We start from the raw sequence: 19,109 nt of genomic DNA, 5'->3' as shown, positions 1-19,109 counted from the left end.
CGACGTGTGGGTGTACCGGCGATCCCTAGGGTGCCAAGTTCTCCATACCTCGCAGAGGCCAAGGCTCTTGGTCCAACCAGTAAGAGCCGAAGCCCTGGCTAATCTACTGGCCGTAATCCCGCCGGATACATCCAAATCCGGATCGAGAACCGCGTTGAAGTCCCCCCCCAGCAGGGTGGTCCCCTGGGGCAATCCCACAACCACTTGGCGAAGCGAGTGCAAGAAGGCATCAAGTCTCGTCGGGGGGGCATACGCAGATATAAAATTTATCGGAGTTCCATGAAGAGTCCCCGTAGCCACTACAAATCTGCCCTGTGGGTCGGCCTGTGTTGCTGTGATCACCACAGGCAGAGAGCGGTGAAGTAAAATGGCTACCCCTCTAGAGCCCCTGGAGAAGCCTGCGTGGTATACTCTGTCATACCCTCCCCGTATGAGCATGGGGCACCTAGTCCCAAGGAGGTGGGTTTCCTGCAGAAGGACCACTAAGGGGGAGTATCTGCGGAGAGTGTTAAATACTGCTGACCTCTTAATCTTATCCAACAGACCATTTACGTTCCAAGAAAGAACCTGAGTTAATGAGTGCCAGGCGTGAATTGTATAGGTGGTGCATAGGGCTGAGTGTCAGGCTGTGGACCCAGGGACGACCATTTCAAACAAAACAGTAAAATAATAAGGAAGCTAAGCAACTTCTTCCTATCTAGGCTAACTTCAAAAACCCCTCCCCCCAACCACCCTCCTCCCCATACTCCCACCCCGGAAGCATCTGTCGCCCAAATACCCAACCAAAACCAGACAGCCAGCAGGACTGTCCTTGGGGTGGAGTGGTGGACCCCTCCATATAGTCGGATCAATTACAATTAGTGGTGACCTGCCAAGTCTCAGGTATCTTATAGTAGAAAGGCATGACGCCTTCTGTAGTGACCCTTGTAAGGTCTGCATAGGTGAAACGGACATCTCAAGTCATTTTGGACTCCCATCAGCAGGTGTCAAGTGTGTCATATTAACCAAGGACCGGGGACTGACTCAGGCCGTTATCATCTGCCGTTTGGCCTGGGATCTGAGGCCCAGAAGGGTCAGTGGGTTTCTTCTCTGTTTGTGAGCCAGAATCTCGGATTTCCTCATTGTTGTCCAAATTGTTTGTGTCTTTCGGTCTCCCTCTCCGGGATCTGGTGCGCCTCCGGCTCCTCCGGGGGCCTCCCGGGGTGAGGGGTCCGACCCGAGGAGCCCCCTCCGTGTGCTCCAGGGGCCCCCTCCGGGCACCGATGCCCTCCTCCGTCAGCCAGTCCCAAGCCTCTTCAGGTGTTTCAAAAAAATGTGCTCGCCCGGCCAAGAGGACCTTGAGCCGCGCGGGGAAGAGGAGCATGTATGAAAGTTGCATCGCTCTAAGTTTCTGCTTAACGTGTTCATACGACCGGCGGCGGATCTGAACCTCACGGGTATAGTCTGGGAAAATTAAGATTTTATGGTTCTCCCATTGAAGATCTTCCGACCTCCTAGCCTCTTTAAGGATATTGTCTCTATCCTTAAAGTTAAAGAAGCGCGCAATCATTGGTCGTTTTGGGCCGCCCGGTGGGGGGCGCGGGGCCAATGCCCTGTGGGCTCTTTCAATCGCAAACCAGGGCGAAAGGGACTGGTCCGGCATCCATGCTTTAATCCACCTTTCTAGGAACTCAGATGCCCCACCATCCTCCACGCCCTCCGGAAATCCGATGAAACGCAGGTTGTTGCGTCTTGATCGGTTCTCTGCATCTTCCGCACGACGGTGCAGCTCGCCAGTTCGAGTCTGCAGCTGGGCCACTTTACTTCTAAGGTCAGCTAGGTCGTTTTCAGTCTGGGAGACTCTAGTTTCAACCTCGGTGATCCGGCTCACTGCGTTTCTGAGGTCTTGCCGAACCAGACCCACGTCTTCTCGTACTTCCCCGATCTTAGTCTCCACAGCAGACTGTGATGCTTGAATGGCTTGAAGGATGGCACTCACTCCGTCCGGTGCGGGGCCTCCGCTAGCTGTATCTCCCTCTCCTCGCTGGCCAGCCGGTGTCGTGAACTGGTCAATCTTTTGCTGGGAAGATGGAGGTTGCTTGTTCGCCTTGTCTCTCCCCATCATGGCATCAGAGACAGGAGTCGGGTAGTTTTCCAATCAAGTCTAGATCCCTTGCAGGTTTGCTGTTACTGCGATTATGAGTGCGTGGGGAGAGGCATTCAGGCCCAAGCTGTGATCTTCTTCACCTTTGAGATTTGATGAGTCCAGTTTCATCTTGGCCCAGTTGCCAATTGCCATTAGGTATTAAGTGCAAGGGGGGGGGTAGGGCATCTTTCTTCCCTGACTCCTTTCCCCTCCCGCACCCCGTTTTCACTTCGAGTCGGTACCTTCAGTAAAGCCTCGACCGGCCCCGGTGTTAATTACGCTGCTCCAGTGACGCCATGAGGTCACTCAGGGCCATTGCCCTTCCGTTAGTTCGGATCGCAGTGCTGATTTTTCGGCCGTATCAGTAACTTTAGCACAGCCTCATCCTGCCTCGATGTCTCCGTCGCGCTCCGTGAACCCCCGGCATGCCTCCGCCGTCACTCAGGGCACCAGGGAGTCCCTCTCTGCAACCGCCCCTCCACCGCTCCAGCTCCGGCCAGCGGGGTCCCGGGTACAGCGCAGCCGCTTAGCTCCCTCCGCCGCTGTCCCCAAGTTTGCGCACGGCCGCAGCCTCATCCACACGGCGCTCTCTTCCTCCAGACGCAGTGGCGCCGCCCCCACACGCCGCGGGAGCCGCGCTAGGGTCGTAGCCTCAACCCTATCCAGGGTCCCCTTCTTACCCCGTCGCACCTCTGTTCCAGCGCGGCCGCGTCCGGGGGGATCGCCGGTCCGGCCCCAGCTCAGCCGCGGAAGTCAGTCCCGGCCGCCATTTTGTTTTCGGGGACGGGACGGTCGCGGCTCGACAACGGGGGCTGCTTTCGCCAGGAGTTCCTCGCCGGAGCCTCTCGGGGGCCCAAGGGTCACAAGGACTGTCAAAACGACGTCTCCGGCTCGGTCAGGCCACTCTAACTACGGGCGGATGACGGAGGGGTCCAGAGCACTCTCAGAGTGCGACCGCCATCTTGACGCCCGAAGCCACGCCCCGACCCACACTGAGTTTGGGGTCAAAGCATGCCCCCCCATTGTATTTTCCACTTTCTTTCATGGATTTTTGTCTCCATTCTTAGGAACACATCTTCCTCCCGAGCCTAGACATTTTTTTACTCTGCCTACTCTAGGTTTTCTACTGACCTACATGTATCCAAACGACATCAATGAAAGAAGTATTGGAGAAAAAAATATCAAAAAGGGATACTACCCAACATTTAGTTGAGGGGTGATGAAAGATTACTGCTCTTCTGTATCCCATTTTGTGAACTTTGACGTTGCCCCTATTAGGTTGTACCTAATGCCATGTCTGGCTATGACTGGTTCCTCCTGTGTGTAAGGAAAGTAGAGGGTGTAGTAACATGATGGGTACGTGTACTCATGGGCTTGGTGGGCATGCTGTAGAATGTTAACTGTGGATGATGTGAGAACGTAATGATGCACTGAATGTTGGGATCAGTGTGCTGGGTGAAGCCTGAAAGTTGAGGACACTTGGGAGAATGGCACCCTTGCACGACCTATTAGGATGTGGCAACAACCTAAGGGCCTAAATGAAATAAAAAAGATACCTTCTACCTAAATGGCTCCAGCTTCTTGTATGCTGTCCCAGTCCTCCAACTACTACATAAGTGCAGTCCGCTTGAAGATACTGAACAAATTGCTTCTGAAGGGAGGTTAAAACAGGTAGCCCCTTCTTGATAAAGGGGGGCTTCTACTTAAACACATTGTACCATGCACGAACACTCATCGATATTTGGAAAAGTGCAACTAGAAACAATTGGGCACTTAACTCTGTGTAAAGATTTGTTCACATGTAAAATTACACCATACTGTTATGGAATAACTTTAAAGGAAAACAAATCTCCTGTTAAGGGTGTGCTGTGGGCCCTACAGCACAGATGTACTCGATTAAAATTATACCAGTCCGGAGATTATCTATATAATGGTGTAATTTTTGAATGGTTATAAATTCCCACGCATACAGATTTGAGTTTTGAGATTACCAAAGTTCAATTTGCAGTCACAAATGGCCCTAATTTGAACACCAATTGTTATATTGGTGCACCAGAAGCTCTGTAAATTATACCCCCATATTCTGTTTTTGTCCTTTATTTACAAAATTCAACTTTTGTGATTTGTAGTCTTCATAGCCTTCAAATGAACCAACTGGAATAGCATGGCAAATAACAAGAATTAGTTATAGTAAACAATCATTGACCACTCTATGGCCCATTCGAACAAGTATGGGTGGAGTTGCCCCTATCTTTGCAGCATAAGCAGGAGTGCTTCCATTTGACAAAAAGTATTTGTAGTCGCTGGCATACGTGTCTGCGCCAGAAAGTGTGGAGAAATGCCCACAGGGCTGAACTCTAGATGTTCAGGCTTTGCAATGTAATACAATGAGGGCATGTTCTGTATCAATGAAGACTGCTTGCCCTGCTATCTTTGGGAACAACAATCGTATGGCTAGCCTCATGGCCTGTAACTTCAAGATGCTGATGTAGAGTGCCTTCTCTTTGTCTGACAATAGGTCCCTAGTTGTTAGCTCCTGCCTGTGGGCTCCCCACCCTCTACTGATGCATCCATAGTCAGCACTATTCTTTCCAGCGAAGGTTGGAATGGGATGCCTACTTTGAGGCTTGACAGAAACCTCCACCACAGCAGAACTTGCTGGTCTTCTTGTTACCCAGACTGTTTGATCCATGAGTGTTTAGCTGTTTCCACTGATGGTCGAATCCCCTGATGCCATGGAATGACTGAGTTTCTCAACCACCCTTTCAATCAGTGCATGAGAGTGGGTTATGTCATCTTGAAGGGAGTCAAACTGCATAGGCGACTTGTCTCCCTCCTTAGGGCAGATTTGGTATTCCCATGTTTGATAATAGTCTTCCTGGAGCTCATCCTCTTTTTTTAAACAATCCATGTTTTTTTGTTTTTTTCCAACAGATAACATTGATACAGGCAACTGTGGCAGTGAAATAAATGTTTGCAATACTCATGAAACATTACTAACATGGTTATAAGGATTCCACAATCTAAATGTAAAACTTTTGGTCACTTTTAATGATGAAAAGGCGAATGGAATGGAATATTCTGATGTTGACGGTATGGATATTTGAGGTGGTAGACATCACTGCTGGTCTAGCTGTCGATGGTGAAGACAGGTTCGCTGTCGACAATGGCATGACATCCTTGGCACAGTCCCCGTGATGAGATTGTCAACAATGAAAATCTCTTAGTTGCCATTGACGAGGCCTGCATCACAGGCTTCAATGGAGAGGGATGAAATGGTAGTCAATGCTGCAGTCTTCTTCATTGTTGATGAGGATTACTGTATCGTCAACAGTAAGGATGACAATTTTTCAGGGCTTGAAGGGAGCTGGATTTTTGTGCCATCTCTTCAGCAGATTTGTTTACTCTTTCTAGGACGTTCTTCTGTGGCCATTTCAGTTTTTCCCACTAGGTGGTGGCTACAGGTCTCAGATAACAAATCCAGCTTTGGAAACTCAATGTTTCCTTTTTTACACAGTGTTCATTGAAGTGCTCCATGGAGAACTGTACACTTAATCTTCCCCAAATGGGGCACTTCTTATGGCAGGAATCATTTTCTTCTCCAGCAACTGCAATGTCAACCTCCTCTCCAAATCCTTCAGAGTCTTAGAAGGAAAGGTTTTACAAATCTCACAGCTTAAGGCCTAGCGTGCTGGATAAGACAATAAATACACTGCTCAAGTAGGTCATCAATGCAGATTTTTTTCTGTCCATAGTCTCAACATAGTTTGAAGAGAGATTTAGTCACCTTGTCATTCATGACTTCAGCTAGTGACAGTATTCTACACAAAAATCTCCTAAACAACTTACAGTACATAGAAATATGAAGTTAGTGCTGGCTGAAGTCCAGTGATCAACAGGAAAGTATCAGGATACGGTCAGAGAGGTTAGCGCAGAGCACAGTTAGTGTCAGGGACTCTATCAGTCACAACGTGTGCTATAAATCTGAGCAATGTGGCCACTAGTGGGACTAGGAGAGCACAGCACTTCCACCTCATTGGCTGAAGTTCGCTTTGCTTCAAAATAGGTGGACATGCTACTGATCAAACACTGGTGTAGAGACCTACTGCCATTTTAACACAGTTTACCCCTATTTCTCATTACTGGGATTTCTAGCCTGCTGACGGGATATGATTCAAGCATAGGAACATGTGAAAGATCCAATGCAGGAGAAGAGGCCAGTCCTGCAACTGTCCATCTCCACCAACACCTGATCAATGCTGGTTATGTTCTGGCTTGACAACGCAGTTGTCGCCAGACCATTGTGTGAAAATCACCAAAAGAGGGACACTGGCTCCACCCACACTTTGGGAGCAAAGAGTACAGGATTTGATTGGGCAGACATTGTGTGCTTGCTCAGGAAAACAAAGTACTTCTTGCACTCTCATTGGCTCTGAGGGGGTTCCTCATCGCTAAAGATGACCACTGCATAAAACACAATGACGTAGCAGTATCCTGTTCTTGTTGTTAGTATAAAATGGGTAGTGCCTTAACCTCACCTTGCATCTGTTGCCTTAAATGGTAAGTAGTGTGCATGCCTGTCTGGTGCTACCACACACACGCTGAAGTACTCGGCAATACAAGCAAAGCTTGGAAGCTGTGCTTGCCCTACACTGATTAAGGATAGGCCTTCTGTGTAGCGTTCTGTGCCGTGAGAGCTGGGAATATGGTTCCTAATCAAGTAGGCCCATAGGGATATCTGACGTAAAATAACTAGTGTGTGTCTTCATGAATCTTGGTGTTTCACCAGATATGTGCATATTCTAATGGCATTCCTGTGGAAACAAAAATGGTTACGAAGGCTCTGAAGTCAGGCAGCATATGACACAAAGAGCCTATCCATCAACCAGTGCTAAAATGTACATACAGAGTGAGCGACATATGTCAGCAAGGTGGGCAGTGCGTGGTTAGACGGTGATTGGTGCATGATTGCAGGGTGAGCGGTTCTTGAGTGTAAGGTGATGGTGCATGAGTGCAAGGTGGGCAGTGTATTAGAGTAGAGCGAGAGGTGTGTGTGTGTGTGTATTTTTAGGGAGAGCTGTGCGCATGTGTGAACAGGGTCAGGAGTGTAAGTGCACAGTGAGAGGTGATAGTGCAGAGTGACAGTTGTGAGTGCAATGTGGCTGATATTTGACTGGAGAGTGGCTGGTAGGTGAAAGCAAGATAAAGGAGAGTGGAGACTGACTGTGCGTTGAGTGGTGTCTGATGGCAAGTTCAGAGATTTGAGAGTGCAAAATGAGTGTGTGGTGAGTGGCATCTGTGCAAAGTGAATGCTATGTTTGTGCACAATAAGAACACCGTATGTAGTGCATGTGTGACTGCTGGGTGAGTGCTGGGGAAGAGGCAGGTGAGTGCAGGGTGAGCAGTGTCTGCTGGGTGAGTGGTGAGTGGTGAGGGACTGATGTATGAGCGGTGCTTGAGTGCAGAGTAAGAGGTATGTTTTACACAAAGTGAAAAGTGTGTGAATCCAAGTTGAGCAGTGTAAATGCAAGGTGAGAGGTGTGGGAGCAGTGTATGAGTGCAGGGAGAATTAAGTAAGTGTTGTTTGCGTAGGGTGAGTGGTGCATGGGTGCCGGTTGAAATATATCTGAATGCCTTAATGCAGGGTGATTGGTGTATGCTCAGTGCAGGGTGAGAAGTGGGTGAGAGTGCAGGGTACACAGTGCGTGTGTAGTGTGATCAGTGAATATGAGAGGTGTGTGAATGTGCAGGGTGAGAGATGTTAGCCTCTTCAAGATCAGAGGAGTGAAAGTGTAGGATAAATAATTTGTGAAGAGTGTAAGTGCAGGGTGAGCAGTTTGAGTTCAGGTTGAGAGGTGTGAGTAGAGGGTGAGAGGAGTGTGAGTGCTGGGTGAGAGGTATGTCAGTGGTGTGTGAGTGCAGGTCAGCAGTGTTTGAGAGCTGTGCGAGTGGTATCTGAGTGCAGGTTCAGTGTTGGTGCATGTGCAGAATGAGTGGTGGGTGACTGCGCAGGGTGAGCACTGTCTGAGGGCCGGGTGAGAGTTAGGCAGGGATAGCAGTGAGTGTGCAGGGTGAGCGGTGTGTTAGTGAGTAGGGTGATCAGTGTGTGAGCAGAGTGAGCTTTGTGAGTGTGCAGGATGAACTGTGTGCAGGGAGAGAGGTGTATGTGCAGGGATTGTGTGAGAGACGTGTAAAAATGGAGTCTGAGAGCAGGGTGAGTGGTTTGTGAGTGCAGGGCGAGTGGTTTGTGAGTGCAGGGGAAGTGGTTCATCAGTTCAGTGTGCGTGGTAGATGAGTGCAGTGTAAGTGAGAGAAGGGTGAATAATGGGTGGGTGATAAGTGAGCAAGTGCTGCATGAGAAATGTATGAGAGGTATATGAGTACTGGTTGAGTAGTATTGTGAGGATAGGGACACAGTCTCTGAGATTAGATGAGGTGTGCTAGTGCAAGGTGATGGGTGTTAGTGGCAGGTGGGCAGTGTCGGAGTGCACTGTGAATGTGGCTAATGAAGCATGTCTAAGGGCAAGGTGAGAGGTGCCTGAGTTAGGGTGAAAGTGATGTATTGCTAAGTGAGTGGTGTTTGATGAAGGGTGCGTGGTGTCAGAGTGCAGGGTGAGCAGTGCCTGAGTGCAAGGTAGGCAGTGTCTGAATACAGGCTAAGAGACATGTAAGTGGCCAGGGCGAGTCTTGCATGTGTGAAGGTGGGAGGTGTTTGAGTCTGCAGGGCGGGATGTGGGAGAGTGAAGGTCGAAGGGTTGGCTTGAGCTGTGTTTCAGTGTCTGTGAGTGCATAATCAGAGATGTGCGAGTGGTGTCTGCGTTAAGGAGGAGCGATGTTTATGTGCAATGTCAGAGGTAGGTGAGGGCAGAGTGTGAGGGGCAAGAGGTGTGATCACAACCTAGGTACAAAGTGAGGTGTGGTAGGGTGGGAATACGCCCGGGATGTGAAGTTTGAGTGCAGGTTAAGAGGCAAATGGTGTGCCTGTGTGATTGCCGGATGAACAAGTGTCAGGGTGAGAGGTGCGCCATTCTGCTTGCAGGGTGAGTTGTATGCTTTGGTGAGTGCAGGGAGTAGCACACTAAAGCCAGACGTATTGGGATTGAAAATGCAAGCTTATCTAGGGGCAAGAATGACGCGCCTTAGTACAAATGTGAGTGAGTGCTCTCCTGCAGCTGTGCAGCACCGTGCTCCTGCCTTTGACAAACCAGCTGTTCCCATCAAGCTCACTATTACACACTTGCCCTCTGTCTATGAAGGACACGATTTGTCACACATGCACAAACTGAAGGCATGCAGGGGAGCTGCAGTGACTTTAGGATCAGTACACTGAGTGCAGCGTCATCTAGGGCAGTGATTCCCAACCTTTTGATTTCTGTGGACCCCCACTGTAACATTAATGGAACCCAGGGACCCCCACTGAATCATCATGGGAATCCGGGGACCCCCGCCTATGTCATTACTGGAAGCTGGGGACCTAATTTAGCAATATTTGTTTATATGTTTTAATTTTCTAGGCTCTCGCGGACCCCCTGAGAAGGCTTCGCGGACCCCCAGGGATCCCCGGACCACAGGTTGGGAACCACTGATCTAGGGAGAGCAGCCACTAGAAACTGCTTTTGAGCGGTTCATAAGAAGCAGGAGGCACAGTCAAACTGCAGAGTGCAGGCACAATGGGGCACGTGGGAGGAGGTTGACACATTTCACTAGTGCTTGCTGATTGGAGTAAACACAGACAGTTGTGCACATGAACTGGAGGTCAGGATTCTGGGAACGGGGGTTGATAGCTGGGGCAGCCTGCCAGCAGCGGGGTGTGTGTGTGCAGGGAGAGCACTGTGTGCAAGGGGTGAAGTGTGTGAGTGCAGAGGGACAGGCGATAGTGCAGAGTGAGAGGTGTGAATGCAGAGTGACAGGCATGTGAGTGGAAAGTGGGTGGTGAGTGAGTGCAAGACATGGGTGAGTGGCGAGCGACAGCGCAGTGACTAGTGTCCGAATGTAAAGTGACTGATTTGAGAGTCCCAGATCAGTGCAAGGTGAGTGGTGTCTGTGTGAAAGGTTACCGGGGTGTGTGTGCAAGGAGAGCAAAGTGTGTGGTTGTAGGGTGAGCGGTGGGGTGTGCAGGGTGAGCAGTGACTGCTGGGAGAGCAGTGTGTAACTGCTACATCCTCAATAAATACACAAGGTGAACTGTTTAAGCCCTGGTGGTGGAAAAGCAAAACACCATAAATACAGATGGCACCCTCACACCTTTCAAAGACTAGAAGTCAGAAACTACAGGGAGCGCTCTCACATTCCTCACAAAGTACCAGTCATATACTACAAAAAGCATCCAAACGCCCCTCCCAGGATAGTACTCCGACACCGGCACTTTCATATCACACACACACTGTTACTCCCCGTATAGGTCAGGAGTCTGACCCTACAGACAGCACTCCCACTTCCTTCACACTCATACTACCAAAAGCACTCTTTTACCCCCACACAGACTAGCTGGCATACACCACCGAGATCACTCTCAAACATTTCATGGAGTAGCAATCACACACTACCAGAAGCACTCTCATACCCTTCGAAAACAAGCAGCAAAGCAGCAAGTCTAGCGGATAAGTGAAAGTGGTTCTTGATTTAGTGGTGAGTTTGGGTCCATGGTACTGTAGATGGGTGCATGGCTGAATGCATGAATAAGTCGACTGGTGGATGAACAGACGCGTGAGCACAAGGATGAGTGAGCGCATGGATGGATGAGTGAGTGCATTGATAGAAACATTCAAGCACTTTACTATTTTTAGGCCAAGCATAAGTGTACGACTGATTGTATACTTCAGAATACATCTTGTGGACTTAAATCCATTTCATTTGTTTGTTTCAGTGTCTTTTAAAAATCCTTACTTGCTAGTGGTCAGTCCTGCTTCTTTGTTCCCACTTCTTTCTCTTTGGGAGCAGGGACTAAGTACTTTATGATTGTGTTTTTGTTTGTTATCTGTTCTTTGGCAGAATATTTTTTTTTCTTCTCTGTCTGCTCCTCTTACGGTTTGCTTGTGTTCAGCTTAGGCGCCTGTGGCTGATTGCACTTTAATACAGCATTCCTCCCTCCCACCTCCTCCGAAGTCTCTGCATGCCCCCCCCCCCCCACTCCCCCTTGTGCCTGGTGCTCCCGTCCTGTCCCTTACCCCTACTGCCATGTTACTTATTTTATTTTATGGTCCACAGCGTGATGAGCAGAGGCGTCTTCTGGTTTTTGTTACAGCCATTGTTTTTCATCTGCTTCTGTAGTCATCATGGTGTGAGTGGAGGCCTGGTGGTGCTTTCTTTCATACTGACTTTGTGGCTGCTTGCCACATCAAAGTTGACAACAATGCGGAAGGTAACAACTAGAATCAATGTACGGTGTTCCACTGAGATCAAGTCTCTTTGAATGTGGAAATACGATCAAACGGAAGCAGGTTATTACTAGCATGCCTGTCCCACACATGGCCGCTTTTGCGAGTTTAGCACCTGAGGCAGGTGGAAGGCCAGTAATGCTTTGAGAGTACACTGCGCCAGAACTGTTGAGCTTCACAGGCGAACAGGAGTGGGGTGGTGGTGTGCACATACAGGCAGCGCGCTGTGAACTGGCACCATAACCTGCTGGATTTAAACTTGGTTTACTGGGTTTCTCTCTAATATATATCGACCTTTCTTTGGTGATCCCATGCTGTCGGTCTGGGCTCGAATCTCATTTTTGATCTTTCACCATTTCTCACTCTACATAATTCCAGTGCTTCAAATTAGGCGCTGGGTTAATAAACATTTAGTTAAGCAAGACGCTAAATGGTGCCTGGGAATGTTTCAAATTGCAGCTCTTCTCTTGCGCTGTAAACAAGTAGCAGCAAGAATTACATAATCTTTGCAGTCTTAATTGCTGACTGTTAAATGGGTGAACTTGATATGTTTTAACTTGTACGTGTTTCCTACTGACTGCGAAGCACCTGCCTTCCGGGGAAGGGTTGTAAAATTCATAGCGCGTCATTCTGACTGCTTGGGCCCTTTCCGAGTGCTGGTCAGTGTTACATTTGTGGAACTTCTTCTGTTGGATGGTGCAGAGTATTCCCTTCTGGGGTGGCCAGACTTCCTCAATAACTGGTATCAAAATGAATGACTATTAGTGAGTTTTGCTGATGTGCACGAGAACCCTTATGCATTTTGCTAAAGTACGCTTCAACAACCCAGCGTGGCATAGTTATCTACAGGGCCACTGGAATTATGTGGCAGGAAAGAACCAAATTATGAGGCAGGGTTGACCAATTTATGTGGCAAGAAAAATCCAATTATGCATTTACGACGTCAATAGCTCTAACTTTCGTAGATGCAAGGCCTATTGTATTGCAAATGCTTGTTACGCTATGGAAATCCCAGACACAGCTGACCACCTGGAATGCTCATTTCTGCCTTTGATCCTTTTCCCAACCCTAGTAGCCATAAAATTCTCAAACTATACTTTTGTAGTCTTCAGGCGTAGCTCGAGGGAAGGAAAAGGGGTGGGCGGCTTGTGGCGGAGTTTGGGGCAAAAATATAAATAACAAATAATTTTAAAAAATAAAACGTACCTTTTTTCTGCGCGGCTCCATCCACTCTGCTCTGCTCCATCTTGCAATGCAGGCACAGGCTCCCAGCCTGCCTGATTCCAATCCTACCTCTGCTTTCATGCTGCTGGCATGAAAGCAGCAGTAGGATTGGACAAAGCACCCAGCCAGAGCGCTCTGCGGCAGAGTAGGAGCCTCCGTCTGCTCTCGCCAACCCGGCAACGCAGTGCTGGGTTGGAGAGAGCCTAGTGCGCATGTATGTTTGGCCGGCCTGAGATGGCCGGCCAAACATACACAGGAATTGAGGGGGAGCGTGTCGTCGGTCCCTGTCATGCCCGTGGCCCCGTCCCTTTCTTAGTAAAAACATAATAAACAGAGTTTATTCTGTTTTTACTATAAACGTTTTGCAGCTGCAGCTGCTGGTGGCGGGGAGGGGGCGACGCTCCTCTGCCATAGCGGAAGAGCCGCCCCTGGTAGTCTTTCTGGTATTTATTTATTGTGTTACATTTTACTGTGGCTTTTTTTTTATTTCAAAGCAATCTATAATTACCTTACATTTTAAATTGTCTTTGCTTTATTTTTTTCCCTTGTTCGACGTATGGTTTGATACTGGGTTCGGGTGGAAATGTTTTCATTCGTTCCAGTTGTCAATAAAGTGACTTGTCATTCGATGTGCCAGCCTTTCAACAATCAGCTTACTTACAAAAGTTATTCAAGAACTCAGGTTTTCGCCACAACATGTTCTCACTGCCGACAACTGTGTGTGACTTTAAAATACCGGCAGAGTCAACTATTCACAGCGCTTAGAAACTGCAACATTCTGGCTATATTAACAAGTACTGACAAAACCAATAAGTTGTTTAGTTTTTGCATAGTGCAAGCACACAGAGGCATGCAGGACACGGATACTCATGCATACATAAATATGCACCTAATCACACAGACCAACACACATACTGGAGCAGTTCTCACAGACTAATGGTCATACATAACCTCATTCAGAAGGATGAACTAAATGATGTGCATCAAGGGCAAATGGTGATGTGAAGGTCAGCACGGGGTGCTGTGCATCAGGTGGCAGAATGTGATATGATGCAAGGGGGGGCACAGGACAGGGTGATATCGAGCACCTCGGCACAGGAAAGCACAGCAGGGAAGCACAGCGTAACGTGTACATGGAGGCACCGTGAAACGCTTGTGACAGATATGTGAATGGCACTACCCTATACCCAGTATGTGTGCACAGGATGATGTACAATGTGGGGATGATGATAAATCATAGAGTAAAACAGCAATGTATGATGTCACGTGTGACATCATCAGGCAGTCCTGTATTTTTGGTTTTCCAGTACTTTTGTATTCTGGGATTTTAGGTCTCTAGTTATAATGATGAAAGCAAAACTACAAGTCTTAGAATTCAGTGGTTGAAGGGGTCACACCTTAAACTGTCCCTTGGCATGTCAGCTACGCACATGTCCAGCTAAGCACATGAAAGGCTGGGAAATATAAAAAAACATATTTCCTTTTAATGACAATAGGTCATGTTTTTGTTTAGCTGCTTCAAACCTTCCTGTTTTTGGTGCCATTTACTCCGAAAAAAAAGTGCCGCATAAGAAACACTGAATCAACTTTCATATAGTGTGTTCCTCAGAAACTTTTCCTGGGCAGTGTTTATATCGTATTCAAGGTACAAAGGATTACCTGCAATACCTGTAAAAGCGTCTGTGAAATACAAGATTCGTCGAACCGTGATGGGATCGTCCAGGCGAAGAAATTACGACAACAGTTACTGTGAAGTCTGAGTCTTTTCTCAACCACCACCAAACCTACAAAAGAGCAAATGCTCGAGGAAGAATGCAGTAAACAAATGGCCATTCATGTGATGCTTGTAGTTAACTCATCACAAAAAAAAACACTTCTCTCATCACAGTCCTCTATTAGATTTTGGCATTCAATAAGCCAAACACCAAAAATAAAAACTACAAAGAAAATCATTTTGGATTTGTATACTTAAAATTTATGAGTGTTGCACTACTCTTGTCTCAGGGTTGCACAATTAACTCTGCATCTTGTGCGTGGGTGGTTGATGAAATTATCCCTCAACATGTCTAAGTCGTGAGAGATGCTGTTCCATTTCACCTGCTTCAAAACAGCTTTGCTACACTCTTCTGAAGAGCTCGAAATACAGCGAGCTATATGATAATGCTGCACTAAATTTTGTGCTGTACAATCTACCACAATGAACATACTGCAGTGCCAATAGCTAATTATGCAGTTACTAGATATAAAGAAGATGTAGTCTATTACAATCATCGATAAGGCCACAATGCAAAGCAAGACTAAGAACAGAGAGAGAGAGAGAGAGAGAGAGAGAGAGAGAGGGGGGGGGGGGGGGGGAGTGTGGGGTTATTGTTGCTTTGAATCAGTATTCCCACAGGATATAACATTATGAGTCACTTGATAAGGAAATAATGGCCCAGATTCAAAATTCCATTAAACTACATTGGCCAGGCAGGAAGAATGTGAAGGTGGTAAGTGAGTACAATTTGCAGAGTGTTCCCAACTTTATGGTACTAAAGAGCTGGGAAATCACACAAACTAAAATCAATGTGGCTTCCCAAAGCAGAGCAGCTTGTTGTTTGTATTCAGATTAGTAGGTAGTCGCTCCTCAACTTTGCCATTTGATTTGTGAATGCTTTGCATGCGATAGGCACTTCTAGTAAGGTTTCAGTACTAGACCATAAATCTACTGATCTCGAGTGGTTGAGGCGTTTTCAAATACAGATTCTTACATCAACATCTGATCTTCAAACTTCATTCTGGATTTTTTAGGAAGCCACTGAATGTCCATTAACATGGGTTTATGTGAAATCTTTTGGGGACATTTAACTACACAGGCTTCTATGTTTTGCAGTAACTGAAGTTTAGCACGGTTCTGTGTTGTTCTTTCAAGGGTAAATCCATAGTCAATGTTCACACCAACTATAGCTCTGGTCACTGTAGCCTTTTGGGGTTCTTTCAAGCGTCTGTCAGCCCTTCTATGAGGTTTTAGTTAATAGGTACCAAAAGATATGATGGAGTTAATACGATTGTTTTAGAACATTATCCATCAAACATTATGTTCATTGCTTTTACTTTCATCTTCATTTGAGTTTCTGCAGCTACCTCTGTGTCTCTGGAAACATTATTTTGGCCCTTTTAGGAAAATGGTATGTTCCGCACAATGAGAAACTCAGTCTTCATATCATTCAAGTTATGTCAGTTTGAATTCATCCACAATATAGTTCTTGTTGTCCACAGAAAGTTGAAATATCACCTGGCATTGTTTCTATAACTCAAGACCGCTCACCACAAATCGTGGAAAAGCGTGCCTTGCACCTTAACCAGGGCCACTCGAAGTTATTCTGTGATCTCGGAGTTTTCTGCATAGTTATGGATTTACCACTCACCTCATAATACACCATCTGCTGAACAATTTACAGATTTCAACAAACATGTTTTTGTTCGCAATCTAAATGATCAGAAAATCAGCAACTATCAAGTGGCTAGTCTGCAAACGGCAGCCACTTTGAAAAGATTATATAGCCACCTGGTAGCTGCAGATTGCTGTATTCAGATGTTAAACCTGTGCTAGGTGAAACTTTTTTCCCAGATAGTATTAATGCATATTAAAAAATAACAAAATATCATGTTGCTGCCATAAAATGTACCGCATTATGCTATATATTTTGTCTTTTCTTGATGCATTATTTATTCAGCCCAGCAGAATTACTTGGTCATCCACTGTCACACAATTTCAGAGGCCCTGATGTTAGCAAGTGTGGCAGACAAACATGAGTCTGGCGAAACCTGTATAATATGGCTTTCTCTTTGACTTATCCTCAGTCTTGAAACTTCTACTCATATGACTGAAGAAGGAAGAGACCTTTTCAATATAGTTGATATATAGGTCACATTTTCCAAGAGCTGAAGTTGGATCTGGTGACACAGCGTGTCAAATGCAGCTGAGAGAATAAAGAGCATCAGGACACAAAACTGCTTTTTTTCCAGAATGCTAAGAAAATGTACCTGGACATCCAGGAAGGTTGGTTTCAGAGCCTCTCTTTCACTTGTAGGGAGGCCAACGGTGCTGCTTTCTGCAAGACTGCACTGATTTTCAATGGCCTATCCTGCTGCCCACAAACGAGGGTCCTCCACAATGCAGCTTCAGGTACGAGCTCAGCATTAGAGATAAAAATACAGAATATGGACATCTGGTGTTAATCAGCCCTGAATGTGTTCATGAAAACAGTGCTGGCCTCATGAACTGGGAATATGCCTTTGGTGTTATTTCTTATATGAAACCTGTTTCACAGTGCTTCCATGTTCTCCGATTAATGGACAAAGACAATGATGTGTCCAAGAGCAAACAGTTTGTTAAAACAGGATAGCTGAGTCTGCAGCACGCTACTATATGCTCCAAAGGCTATAAATTTACCTTGCATACTGCTGAATATACCATAAGACTGGACACTATCCTCCTTCCCCAGGTAGTATCCAGTCCAGTCTTTGTAAGCACATATTTCGAGTAGCTTTTAAACTGCATCTAAATAGTCCCACTCTTTGCAAAAAAAAAAGGGTATGGGGGGTAAATTAAAAAATGATTGCCAAAGAGTATACATTTGGGGTGGCTTGGATTCAAAACCATGTCTCCTAGTTTCACACTTTCCAAGTAGCTCAATGTATCATTACTGGGTGGGAGTGTTTTTGATGGAAAGGTCAGGGGGCTACCTTTCACGGGTAAATGTCAATGTGCTGCGAGCCCTGTCCATATTTAACATCCAGTAGTTACTTCCAGCATATGTAGGTGAAGTGGTAAAGCAGAGATTGTCCTATTCAATGAAACATATCCACTGAACCAAATCTAGCTCTGAAGTCTACTCCCCCAGTGTCTTGCTCACTTTGTTGTTGGTCCTGCAAATATGTATTTATAGCACTTTCTTCCTCTACTGGGCCCGTTTATAAGCTCCTCCAATACTTTAAGATAATGGAAAAATACATAAGAAGACTGGAAGACCTTTGGCGTTGGGTCCTTTGGCTGCTGTTTGCCGTTGGAGACTCAGGAGGGCAGACTATTTCATTCCGATTGCATAAAAAGTTGTTAATTTTGCAAGCGTGAGCCTCAAAAGTGCAAAAGCAAGCAGTCAAGGCTTACTGCAAAGGGTGGTAAAAGAAACGGGGCTGAAAGAGATTATGACGCAGTAATCACGCCAAATTAACCCTAAAAAAAATGCTTTGCGACTCATTTTTCCCCATTCCCCAACAAACAGCTTTTGACGTGGCAGGGAGCAAAGTGTTTTCAAACATTCAAGTGAAGAGATAAGACAAAACTGGTCATTCTATTCAGTGGTCATTTAGAAAGAATAAGAATGTGGGTAAAACGAGAGTAGCACTAAATGAGGGTCGTGGAAAAGCTATGACTAAAGAGGGTCATCATATGTACTGCCCAGTTCTCTTCAAAGAGCCTGCCTCTCCTGCTCAAACATGTGAACTATGGCTGCTGGCGGTGCGACAGAGCGCTGTGATGCACAACTCCATCATATCTAGTGCTGTTATCACATGTCCACCTCACTTTCTCCCTAAACCCGCGTCCACTAGTTTTCCTCCTACACACACTCATGTATGGGCCTCTCCTCTAAGATCATCTTTACATTTTACTGCAGCCTTCTCCTTATCTGTCTTTCACACCCTTCGCTTACCTTACCATCACTTTTCCACTCACCTCTCCTTCCCCATCCTCTCTTAAATGCATCCCTCCAGCATGCGCGACACTCACCTTCCTCGGGCTTCTCACTCTCCAGCAGGGCCGCCATCTCGGCATCGTCGTCAGATGCCAGCACTTCGTCCACGTCCACCACAGTGGAAGCCGTGGCCTTGCCGTCGGCGTCGAGCGTGACCTGCGTGTCCCGGGACCTCGCTTTGGGCGTGCCCCTACGGGAACCGGGCCTCTCCTTACTGGAGGCTCGGCCGAGGCTCGGCGGTCTGTCAGGCCGACCGTCTTTGGACGGAGGCTCTCTGGCCCTCCGCTGGGACTCCCTCGCGGGGCTCCGGGATCTCTTGTCCATGTTTCTGGGTGAGTGGGCGCTCACCGGCATGCAGTCGCCGGGAGTGCACTGGGGAGTCAGGACTGGCCCCGCGGAGGAGAGGAGATGCATTTATACTGGGAGGAGGCGGGTGGGAGAGCAGCTCTGAGGTCAGTGCAAAGCGTGCATATCCCTCGAGCTGGTACCCCCGTCACCCGCACAGCATTCCAGAAATCTCCTCGTGAGGAGGGGTCTGAGAGGGAGCAAGGTAGGAGGTCAGTACACAACATATATATTGTTTTTAATACATTTTTTGGACCGTGCTTCACACGACAGATTTGTCATTTAAGAAGGCTGTAAACA

General features: G+C 47.1%; 1 protein-coding gene across 1 annotated transcript in view; it reads right to left on the bottom strand.

The window, feature by feature from the left end:
• The window catches only part of NPHS2 (NPHS2 stomatin family member, podocin), a 76,198-nt gene extending 57,298 nt beyond the window's left edge, over nt 1-18,900 (bottom strand). Inside the window, exon 1 of the mRNA XM_069232099.1 lies at nt 18,500-18,900. Coding sequence (XP_069088200.1) covers nt 18,500-18,878 — 379 coding nt within the window. The 5' untranslated portion in view covers nt 18,879-18,900. The remainder of the gene's footprint in view (nt 1-18,499) is intronic.
• Nucleotides 18,901-19,109: the final 209 nt, after the last annotated feature.

This window comes from Pleurodeles waltl, chromosome 4_2 (assembly GCF_031143425.1).
Source record: "Pleurodeles waltl isolate 20211129_DDA chromosome 4_2, aPleWal1.hap1.20221129, whole genome shotgun sequence".
Taxonomy (NCBI): Eukaryota; Metazoa; Chordata; class Amphibia; order Caudata; family Salamandridae; genus Pleurodeles; species Pleurodeles waltl.
This window is presented reverse-complemented; position numbering and strand designations above follow the sequence as displayed.